This window comes from Rutilus rutilus (genome assembly GCF_951802725.1).
Source record: "Rutilus rutilus genome assembly, chromosome: 19".
NCBI lineage: Eukaryota > Metazoa > Chordata > Actinopteri > Cypriniformes > Leuciscidae > Rutilus > Rutilus rutilus.
Window position 1 is genome coordinate 14,079,780 of NC_140232.1, and position 12,485 is coordinate 14,092,264.

The 12,485-nt window shown below is 36.1% G+C and overlaps 1 protein-coding gene across 1 annotated transcript in view; it reads right to left on the minus strand.

The window, feature by feature from the left end:
• Positions 1-1,000: 1,000 nt before the first annotated feature.
• gpat2 (glycerol-3-phosphate acyltransferase 2, mitochondrial) overlaps positions 1,001-12,485 on the minus strand; it is a 59,403-nt gene continuing 47,918 nt past the window's right edge. Inside the window, exons 15-22 of the mRNA XM_084389563.1 lie at positions 10,397-10,661; positions 9,216-9,358; positions 8,737-8,814; positions 6,896-7,021; positions 4,554-4,674; positions 4,337-4,405; positions 2,512-2,567; positions 1,001-2,317 (exon numbers count right to left, since the gene is read on the minus strand). Coding sequence (XP_084245689.1) covers positions 2,192-2,317; positions 2,512-2,567; positions 4,337-4,405; positions 4,554-4,674; positions 6,896-7,021; positions 8,737-8,814; positions 9,216-9,358; positions 10,397-10,661 — 984 coding nt within the window. The 3' untranslated portion in view covers positions 1,001-2,191. The remainder of the gene's footprint in view (positions 2,318-2,511; positions 2,568-4,336; positions 4,406-4,553; positions 4,675-6,895; positions 7,022-8,736; positions 8,815-9,215; positions 9,359-10,396; positions 10,662-12,485) is intronic.

The following is a 12,485-nucleotide window of genomic DNA, read 5'->3' on the forward strand; positions in this document are numbered from 1 at the left end:
TGCACATCTATAGTAGCCGACACGCTCCTTGTGCAGCACCGAATGAACCAATGAACGTGTCCAGATGGGTTATTGAACCAAAGGACCGGTTTGGAATGAACGAATCAAAAAGAACCAAACGAGCTGGTTCTGTCAGTTTTCCTCTGAAAGCTTTGACAGTAGAACCAGCACATCTGAGTTGGACATGACTGAAAAGCAGACTTTCAGCTCTGCCTGTAGGTTTGATTCATTAATTTCAGCGCAGTTCTTTGGTTCAATAACCCATCTGTATATGTTTATTGGCTCATTAGGTGCTGTTCACTCCTATTACTCATGAATGGTTGAAACTGCAATGCGTAATATGGCGGAGTATTCTAAATAAAAAAACTTCAGCTTCATTCAAGTTTCATTCTGACTTTAAAACATTTTAATAAATGTAGGAAGGAAAGTGGGATCGAGTAGGGGAGAGTGTTAATCACGTGAATCCCTGAGAGCAGTGGCCAGCTGTTATTTCTCAACCCATCTTATTTCTTGTTAATTACCCAATTCTTCTGCCGTCTCCTGCTTTCCCGCTCATGTGTTATTGATAGCCCAGTGTCCGCGGGTCGATTCTCTGGATGTCTCTAGAGAGCTTGTTCAGCACTTCTGCACTACGAGCAGCAGCCGTCCGTTAAGTCTTTTTGTTTCAGACGAACATGTTCAGGGCCACACGCTCGTTTGTTGCTCAGTATTAAGATACGCAAGAATGATGTTCCTGGGTTAATGCACATTTAGAATGGTTCTCGTGTTGCATGGACGGGGTGTTTACGTATGAGATTGTCAAGTGATTGGTATATATAGAGCCGAAGTCATTTCCAGTGAGTGATAGTGCAGCGAGCCCTCAACACTGCCTGTGCCTCTGTAGCATCCATCATGATTATTACCCGTCATTTAGCGAAAACCTGAAACTCAACAAGACCAGGATGGTTTCAAAAGATTGTAGCTGTCTTTTGAATACAGAAAATTGACAAAACATCTTGCAGCGGTGATAAAATGACAACGTTCTCTTTAATCAGACATAATAATGAAAGCAGAGAGAGGCAAATTATCTAAAAATCTCAAACAATTTCTCAATAATTTGGCAGTTTTGATGGCTGGTTTGACTCGACTCATTTCCTCTCACCAATTACCTAAAATTTCACTAGAGCCTGTGATGTTGGACACAGCAGGTGGAGTAATAAGGAAAGGATGTGATTTTGGTATATATATTTTTAAATAGTTTATAAAAACATCTTATGAACAGTATGAACATGACTGAAAACTTGGTATATTTCTGTAATTTCATATGTTCATCATCATATCAAATATAACATCATCTATAAGCTGTAGATTTAAAAGTATTGGTCAGGGTTTTTATTTATATTTTATTTTTTTGAACTTTTAGTGTACATAAATTCTTCATATATTAGTGTACAAGTATCAATCTATATTTTTTTTACATAAGACATTTTTAGATGTTTATAGTAGTGTATTGTTTTATTTATAGATATTTAAAGAATTATCACTTTGATTTGCAGTAAATAATATGTATTCTAATGATAATCTCTCATGACAGTCTCACATTTTCACATGACAGGTTAGAGCAGGACATGTTTTGGCCCCATGTTTCAAGATTCAGTGGAATAGTTCTTAATGGTATTCAGTGTTTGTGCTAAAGGAAGCAGAATATGCATAGGAAGGGAATGTACGTGATAATTCATCCATTTTAGGTAATGTCATAAAGATAATGCAGAATGTTTATTCATATGAACATTCATGCAGTATACAGTGCTGTGTGGAAAAACTAGAAATCAAACCATGACAGAAACACTACAAACTGGGTCAATTGTTAGAAACTTGTGTACTGAACAGATATGTGTTCATTATAAGTAAACACAAGACTCAAATAAAACAATTCAATGAAATAAAAACATCTTGGAATTTATCTGCTCTTTATAAACAGAGAACAATATTTAACCATCTGAATGGTGATTATCTAACCAATAACTAAACCAAATCTGCGCTCTCAACAACAATGAACACAAAAAGCAACCTCAGCATCACATATACTGCAGAAATCAAGTGTGTTAGGCAATATGTATGTATAAACACACACACAAAAAAAAGCATAATTAATTATTTAAACAACCCTGAAGAACTGAATAGTAAATTCAGAAGCGCCAACTGTTATCTTTTACTTTTCTCTTTTAGTAATGAACTGTTTGAAAAACTGCAAGAGTTTCTCTTTGTAAGTGCACTGAGAGAAGAGTGGACTGACGTCTAGATACACATCTTCTCTCTGTCTGTCCTCAGTCAACACCTGAAGTGCAGGAACAGAGAAACGGTGTTCAGTCAGGACAGGCCAAATTAACTGTCCTTTATTACAACACCTGCTACAGTTTGTTACACTTTACTGGTCTCAGTTTATCTGGCCTTGGGCTTTTATTTACAGCTTCTGTAGTTGTGTGTGTGTGGTGGTATATACAGTAAATCAGGATGAATAGAATCACTTACCCCAAGATCAATGAACGTACGAAGCGCCATTCCGACCAAGTCAATAGATGAGCTCTCTACAGAAGATTCACACAAACACATCAAATATGCAGCGCTGGAGCAGCAAATGACACAAAGACTTCGGTCTTGAGGCATTATTTAATAATGCTGGAACACAATTTGATCTGCAGAAACTCTCATAAAATATCAAGGCTCTAGTCTTCAGCAGAGTTAGATTACCCAGTTACACAGAGCAGTGATTCACAAGTCTGTTAAAGACAGCGGGATTAATAATACATTAAAGAAGCTGAAGTGAAGCTGTCAGCATCTGTGTATACTGGAACGGTTAAAGCCACTTCATTTATTCTCTATAAGTGATCCTGAAGAGGAGAGATGCTTAAATCTGCTTTGACAACAGAAATGCTAACGCCAGTTGTTTACATGCACTGATTTTCGTCAATTGGAATTAATCTTATCCAATTTTTAGATTCTGGATGTTGTTAATATGAACCATAAACTTTGTAATCCAAATGGCGATTGTGTCACCGGAGCTACCGTGAGTATAACTGTCTTTTGATGACATATATAAGGGTGTGTTCGCTTTGCTTAGTTTGTTTGGTTCAAAAAGATACCGAATCTCAAAGCACAGGGATACGTTCACAACCTGATTGGTCGGCCTTTATGACGGATTGTTTTTATTGGCTATGCATTATGAAATGATAAATCAGTCGAATTTAAAATTTAGGGCCCTATTTTAGCGATCTAAGCGCATGGTCTAAAGCACACGGCACAATTGCACTTAGGGCGTGTCCAAATCCACTTTTGCTTTTTTAATGATGGGTTGTCCCTATTCTCTTAAAGAGTAATGGGTGTATTTTGGGCATAACGTGGATTAAACCAATCAGAGTCTCATCTCCCATTCCCTTTTTAAAGCCAGTTGCGCCCGCGCCATGGCGAATTTGCTATTTACATGGCGGAATCTGCAAGCGGAAAGACTGAATGCTTCGCCAAAGAGGAAACGGATCTGCTCGTGAGAGGGGTTAAAGTGCGCAAGCAGATCATCTACTGGACAAGCCTGATTCCACCATATCTTTATGTACACAATAATAATAATAATCTTTTACATTGTAATCCTTTTATTTTTATTATTTAGCATGTTTGTGTGCAGCTGTGTGTGTAATAAGCAGAGTGTACGCGCGTTGTGGACCCGCCTATAGGTGCATGTTTCTAATGTGCCCTTTAAATAACAAAAAATAATAATAATATTGCGCCATTGATTTTAGGTCAGATTTCAGATGGTCTATTTCTGTTGCCTCAAAATAGCAATGCGCCAACAATGCGCCTGAACACACCTCGTTGTCAGACCAGCACGCCTATGGGCGCACAAATAGGCGCAAATGCATTTGCTATTTAAACAACGTGGCGCAGGACGTGAAAATGATAACTGCGTCGGGCTGAAACTAGCAGAAAACACTTGCGTCGCGCCTGGCACCGCATTGCGCCGGGTGTATGATAGGACCCTTCGTTTTTTTAAATAATTGTATTGAAATTACCATCAATATATATTTAAGTATACTTATTTAAACAATTAATGCATTTTGACCTTCTTTGACAGGCTTTCCCTCAGAATCAGACTACACTTGTAGTGCTACATGGTTTTTATTCATGCTTATCTGTGGTGCATTAGGACAATTAATGTCACATGCATTTTTAACAACCTCAAAATGTGGTTGAAAAAACATTTTGGACCATTTTGCTGACCACTTGTTATTGGATGACCACGTGGAAACATCTAATCCTTTAGCATCATGAGAGTAAAATGAAAAGCATGTTTTTGTTTTTTTACCATAGTGCGCTTTGTCCAGCTGAGCTCGGTTCTTCAAGTGTGTGTGTAGTTGACTCAAACAGTCCGTCTCTAAAATAAACAGTTTTTAGGTTATAAACACTCATCTGTTCACACTCAGTGTGAATAGTGACAAATATGCTGCCAAAGAACACTTACTCATCACAAATGGCAACAGCATTGTGTGGCCAGAGGTCAGAGTTTGTGTGTGTATACTAACCTGTGATGGGTGTGGGGAGGTAATGAAGGCTTTCTAGTGCCCAACACAGAGCTCTCAGCTGGACACTCAGTAAACTACAAAGAAAGAACAGCAGCTCTGGGCACTGAGACGGCTGACTCAACTAGAAAGCAGAGAGAGAGAGAGAAGACAGCAGAAGGTTAGAGGACAGTGAGAAAACATGCAAAGGTTACTATTAATTAGGAAACAGATGTTGTTTGGGCAGTAAACACTTTTGCATGGTTACCAAAAAATTATTTCCAATAAATCAGTTTCCCCCCCACAGCACAACTGTTTTCAACATTAATAATAATAAAATAAAAAAATCTTGAGCAACAAATCAGCATATTAGAATGATTTCTGAAGTATCATGTGACACTGAAGATTGGAGTAATGATGCTGAAAATTCAGCTTTGCATCAAAGGAATAAATTACATTTTAAAATGTACTCAAATAGAAAATTACTTAAAAAGCTAATAATATTTCATAATAGTACTGTTTTTACTGTATTTTTGATCTTGGTGAGCATCTTTCAAAAACATAAAATATAAATCTTACCAACCCCAAACTTCTGAATGCTGTTTTTGTTCATATTTATGTATGTATATAAAGGCTCATTTTCAATTATTGCATAAATGTTTTTTTCGAAAATGCAATAAAATTACTAATTATAAATATTTTTTAAATAGAAATCCATGCATGATACCATGTTATCATGCTTGGATTTCTATAAAATAAAATAAAAGGAACACTTAATTATGATTATATTGTATGCTCTTAATATGTATCATTTTAAAGTATGCATAATATGTATTTATTTATTGAACTTATATACACACACACACCCACCAGCCACTTTAGGAGCTACTGTTCAACTGCTCGTTAAAGCAAATATCTAATCAGCCAATCACATGGCAGCAACTTGATGCATTTAAGCATGTACACATGATCAAGATGATCTGCTGAAGTTCAAACTGAGCATCAGAATGAGAAGGAAAAGTGACTTTGAATGTAGTATAGTTATTAGTGCCAGATGGGCTGGTCTGAGTATTTCAGAAACTGCTGATCTACTGGGATTTTCATGAAACAATATGAAAGCGTGGATCCATATCCTGTCTCGTGTCAACGGTTCAGGCTGCTACTGGTGTAATGGTGTGAGGGATATTTTCTTGGCACATATTGGGCATCTATTGTTGCTGACCATGTCCATCCCTTTATAACCACAGTGTATCATCTTCTGATGGCTACTTCCAGCAGGATAACATGCCATCTCACAAAGATCAAATCATCTCAAACTGGTTTCTTGAACATTACAATGAGTTCTCTACACTAAAACATCAGATCTCAATCCAGTGGTGCACCTTCATGTCCTGGAACGGGAGATTCGCAACATGGATCTGCAGAAACTGTGTGATGCTATCATGTCTATATGGACCAAAATCTCTGAGGAATGTTTCCAGCACCTTGTTGAATCTGTCACAAAGGTTTAAGGCAGTTCTGAAGGCAAAAGGGGGTCCCAACCCGGTACTAGCAAGGTGTACCTAATAAAGTGGCTGGTGAGAGTGTATATAAATATATAATATAATTAAAACATTTAAAATCCAAGTAAGTGTTCCTTAAAAAAAAAAAAACAAGTAGTCTCTCAGTTGTAGCTAGAGTGTCCCTCATTGAATGCAAGTAAGGATTGTCTGTTTTATTATCTACCAGAATAAAATCAAGTCTTACAGAAGGCGGCCACATGATTTGAGGTATCATTCATGCCCAGTTATAGGGTGAATTCAACACTAACGGCAAGGGAAGTATGAGCGAGAGTATTAGTGATACTTGTTTACTTGGTGTTTGCTAATGGTGAAGCTAGCAAACACCACTTAAATAATCGTACAAAAGCTTTAACATGTAAACGGAAATGACCACAAAATATCAATAAGGATAAGCTAAAACCTCAGGAAAGCCTAAACCTGTGTCCGAAATGTTTGGTTGAGGTTTTGATTCAACAGATGCCACCAATCCAAAGCAGTTTATCCCATTGACACTCCCTTCCCTGTTCTCTTTCTGCTGGATTCATCGCAGATACCAAGAAACAGCAATTTGCAGACAGAAAAACACTTCAAGGGCAGCAGAGTTGTCTGTCTTAATTACTGGGTCTTAGTCTGTCTGTGTGTGCATCTATAAATGATGAATGAGGTTTGCGTGTTAGTGTTTTTTTTGTGGTTTTCATTTCACTAGAACTCTGGATCCAGAGTGTTCAGAGATGATGTGCGTACTATGAATCTCAATATATGATCATTATAAACACAAAAATCCCACTAAATGTCCATTGATGATGGGTCTGTGGGTTTGTGTACCTTGTAAGAGTGTTTGTCTGGTTCCTCACAGTCCGAATCGCTGCTCTGGTCAGGGTTGTCTGAAGCAGCCCATGATAACACGCCCTGCCTCTTCATGAAGTCACATGCTGGTGTATCCTTCTGAACCTGCACACACATAAAGATCAAATATCTAAAGACACGTACAAACAAGTAAAAAAATTATCAGTTTAGGGTTGAAATGACCTTTAACCATAGTAAACAAAAATAGCTTTCATCTCTGTGGGTGTTTGTGAATCAGTCAGCTGAAAACTCTGGCGACACTTGAAAATAAATAGGCACAGACTGAATGGTCAGTGTCAGAGATTAGATTGAGCCTGAGAGCTTGCTAGATGTCTGGGCAGTGGAGTGAAAACTGTATTTTTGGCCATGTCTCTGCGAATTTACAGTTTGTTGTTTTGACCTGAGCATTGAAAACTTTTGTGTGTATATACATGCACACACACACTTGGTATTTTTAACATGGGTTCTTAAGCACAAACATTTTTTTTTATCTTTTAAGTTCTATTACCATATTTTACAGTGTGAGTAATAAAGAAGAGAAACAAGATACCAGATATTTTGTGTTATAATGTTTTTTTTTTATTATTAAAAAAAGTTCAGTTGATGCAAATTCTGGCCTTATTAGTGGAACATATATTAATCTTAAGCAATTACTGTGCAAAATTAATTTAATTTCAGCAACAATTTTCTCACACACACACACATATATATATATATATATATATGTGTATAAGTAATTGTCATACTATTTAACAATATTACTGTTTTTTTGTTGTATTTTTTTATCAAATAAATGCAGCCTTGGTGAGCATAAGAAATGTATGAAAAAGAAATCTTACCGATCCCAAACTTTTGAACGGCAGTGTGCGTATGTGTGTGTGTGTGTGTGTGTGTATATATATATATATATAAATAAATTGACTAATTAATCAGTTATTAATCGTGATTAACCACACCTAACATTAAAGTTTTTAATATACTTATATATTGTAATACTTTCACATTAAATCTCCAAAATAGATTAGATAGAATAGAGTTCAGATTTTTACCTGCACTCTGTTTTTCCTTTTTTTGACAAATGTAAAAAAAATTGTACGATTTTTAGGTAGGTCTAACAGGTAAATATACAGAAATTGAATAATCAATTAGTCTTCACTACATAAATAATAAATATAGATTAATCCTTATTAAAGCTACAAAGGTTATTCAGTGAACAGTGAGATATTTTCTCTTTGTATTTTGTTCTTTGATTAACATTAATGACAGACAGTAGCAGGTTTATTAGACTGCGGCCACTTTAAGACCTGACGCACATGACCTGGATCTGACACACACACACACACACACACAAAGAGAACTCGGTGCTATGCGTGCAGTGTATGCGGTGCTAGCACACTGTCTGAAGCAGCATTCTGTGCACACGTATTGGGTATTTGTTCACAGAGAGCCTTTTTTTGAGTTCTTTTTTTTTGTATATAGCACTTTAATGGTTTAATAGCACTTGATTGAATGATAGCATGATCATATACTGTAGTGCAACCAAAGGATGACAGAAAAAACAGATGCTGCGTTAACTGTGTTAAATATTTTTAATGCGTATATATATATATTTGTATTAAATTGTACCATCTCTGTAGTTTATGATACAATGAATTTGTATTATATAATACCAAATTTCATACCAAATTTTTGTATATTCTAGAGATCGGCCAAACAAGAACCCACTTCGACTAACCACTGATGAGGATTTTAAAAATGCTGCATGTGTGAAGACTAACTAAGAGAATGAGAGCATTTGTTTGTTAATGCAGGTGTCTTACCTCCTCCATAACAAGAACCCCACAGCGCACCATGCTGTCCACTACATCAAGAGCAAAGCTGTGAGCGTTCTGACACGGCTGAGAGAGAGAGGCAGACAGATACGAGAGAGAGCAGATAGTAAGGAGAAATAATCAGTTGTGTAGTGTTCTTATTCTTCTTGACATTTCACAGCCTTTACAAGTGTTTATTTGCTGATGTAAGTATAAAATGTGCCTGCAATAATTACACATTCTATTCCCGCCGCTGAAGAACCCTTGAACGGGAAACTCGATTTGAGAGACAAAGAGAGAGAATAATAAAGCGAACAGATGGGGAGCAACTAATCGATTGGAAGAGCGAGAGAGACATTTGAAGACTGTTTGAAAAAAATAAATTGAGTTTTTTTTTTTATTGACTGAAGAGCAAGGCAGCTATGTGAGTCACTACTTGCATCAACGTGATTATACATGTCATATGTGCGTGTTTGAGCGAGACTCACCGGTATGTACCCGGGAGATAGTAAATGTGTGAGTTGGAGGCTTTTCTCCGTCAGCTCCTCCTGACCCAGGACGACATCAAACTCCTGGTCTCCACCCCCTCCACAGCCTACAACCTCACTCAGCATGGCTGAGACAGCACACGCTTCACACAAACACACATGCCTTCAGGGTTAGCACTGTCAATAAACCCTGCTGAGTACAAACGTGACTCAACCCAAACACATCAACACCCTGAAGCGCCAGAACCATTCAAACTGGGAACGTGCCCCCTCAGATTATTGAGCAGAGTAGATTTTTTTTTTTGTATCATTAAAGGAATAGTTGCACAAATATTGTTGGTAAAAAAACTGTATAAAACAGATTGGAGAAGATTAAAGTTTAAAGTTATCAAATGTTACTGGTTATTAAAATGCCAAAACTGGGTAGATTTTCTTATTAATAATCTTTGTTTGATTGATCGATACTTATAATCTCAAAATGATACGATTATTCTAAATTACTTCTAAATTAAATCAATCAAGTGACAGTATATATAAGACATTTATAATGTTACAAAAGATTTGTATTTCAAATAAATGCAGCTCTTTTGCACTTTCTTTTCATCAAAAAATCCTGATAAATGTGTCACAGTTTCCACTGCAAATGTAACAACTGTTTTCAACATTAATAATAAGAAATGTTTCTTGAGCAGCAAATCATCATATAAGAATGATTTCTGAAGGACCATGTGACACTGAAGCGGAAAATTCAGCTTTGCCATCATAGGAATAAATTACATTTAAAATAAATAGAAAACAGGTATTTTACATTGTACTAATATTTAACATTATTGTTTTTACTGTATTTTTGATCAAATAAATGCAGCCTTGGTGAGCATTAGAGACTTCTTTCAAAAACGTTTGACCGGTAGTGTGTGTATGTGAAATGGAATAATAAATAGAATGCACCCACATCGAATCAGGAAATCTGTATCAATATCAAGAAGATTTGAACCCTGCTTGCTAATCAAAAACATGTCAATAGACTAACATGCCGTATACATAAAAACGACTACGTTTTCTTTTTCTTTAGTCATATCTTATCTCGCCAAGGTACAGTATACTAAATAAGCGTGCCACTGATTGCCCTTCAAAAAACGATCGGTGCATGACGCCTGCCAACACCAACACACTCTGCCCACCTCCTACAGCCTCGTGTATGAAGACATGAGTGAGCAAATGGCAGTGTTGGCTCAGGGTGAGCAGAGACTCCGGGTCGGGCCGCGGTGCGATGATGGGTTCTCCCGTGGGCGGAGCTGCAGCCAGGAGCAGATACGGGCGGAGCAGAGAGAGCGCGTGATGAACCAGCCCGACCAGAGCGCCGCCGAAACCCACGTCTGTGTTTCTGAACAACACCTCCTCCAAAAGCCAACAGATGTCCCTGCACAGCACGGATACACGCACACCCTGAGAAAGAGGGAGAAGATTGTTACGATCATTAGCAAAATCATTCAAGCGAGCAGAATCATGTTTGACGCTTGTATGAATCATCTACAACCAGTCGATGACTAATAAACCAATTAATGTACTATTATAAAATAGCTCCGACTCCTAGATGTTAATTGCTTGATACAGCTATATCGGCAGAAATTAAAAATGTTTTATTTTATTGTATTTTTATTGTGTCTATATTATATCTATCTATCTATCTATCTATCTATCTATCTATCTATCTATCTATCTATCTATCTATCTATCTATCTATCTATCTATCTCCCTCTCTCTCTCTCTCTATCTATATATCTCTCTATCTATCTCTCTATCTATCTATCTCTCTATCTATCTATCTATCTATCTATCTATCTATCTATCTATCTATCTATCTATCTATCTATCTATCTATCTATCTATCTATCTCCCTCTCTCTCTCTCTCTCTCTCTCTCTCTCTATCTATCTCCCTCTCTCTCTCTCTCTCTCTATCTATATATCTCTCTATCTCTCTCTCTATCTCTCTATCTATCTATCTATCTATCTATCTATCTACCTACACACTTAACATTTTCAAGCTTCAAAAATGTCAAAGAAACAAAAGTATTTCATATGAATGGAGCTGTTTTTTTGAAGAGATAATTTGCTATATATGATGAACAGATTTAATGTAGGCTTTTATTAACATAAGTATAGAAACAGTCTAATGTAACATTGTTTATATATACAGTGCTATGCATAAGTTTAGACACCCATGCTAAAGTTGACTAAAAAGAGGAATAAAAAATCATCTTTTGGAAATTGAACTTAATGCCTTAATTAAAAAAATTAGGAAAAATCCAACCTTTAAGGACACCAATTTTCTTTGTGAATGAATAATGTATCGTAAACAAATAAATGTTCTTCCTTAAAATACAGGGTGCATAAGTCTGGACACCCCTATGTTAAATTCCCATAGAGGCAGGCAGATTTTTATTTTTAAAGGATACTATGCATCCTGATAAAGTTCCCTTGGCCTTTGGAATTAAAAAAGCCCCACATCATCACATAGCCTTCACCATACCTAGAGATTGGCATGGAGTACTTTCCATAAGATCATCTCTCAATGCAAATCAAACCAGCTATTAGGCTAACTGAAATAAAACCATGCCAATCTCTAGGTATGGTGAAGGCTATGTGATGATGTGGGGCTAATTAAGGCATTAAGTTCAATTTCCAAAAGATGATTTTTTATTCCTCTTTTTAGTCAACTTTAGCATGGGTGTCTAAACTTATGCATAGCACTGTACATAGAGCACATAAAATATGGAAAACAGACTTAAATTGAGATTACTGCATCTGTTATATAAATAGCAAATTAACTGACAAATATTGATAATCTATTGTCAAAGATCAACAACATTATATATATACTGTGTATAGTGTGTGTATATATATATATATATATATATATAAATAAATACGATTTTGATTATAAATTATTTTATTAAACAAATCAAGTAAAAAGCAAATTATATTATATTATATATATATATATATGTGTGTGTGTGTGTGTGTGTGTAATTTGCTTGATTTACTTAATTTGTTTAGTAAAGCAATCTTTTTCTAATAATTTTTTTAATTCATAATCTAGCAACATTAAGAAAAAAGTAATCAGATACGTTGTGTGCAAATGTAAAAGTAATGCGTTACTTTATACGTAACTTGGAAAAAAAAGTAATCCGATTACGTAACTCACGTTAATTGTAATGCGTTACCCCCAAATACTGTTAATAGTGATATATATACTTCATATGTGATGT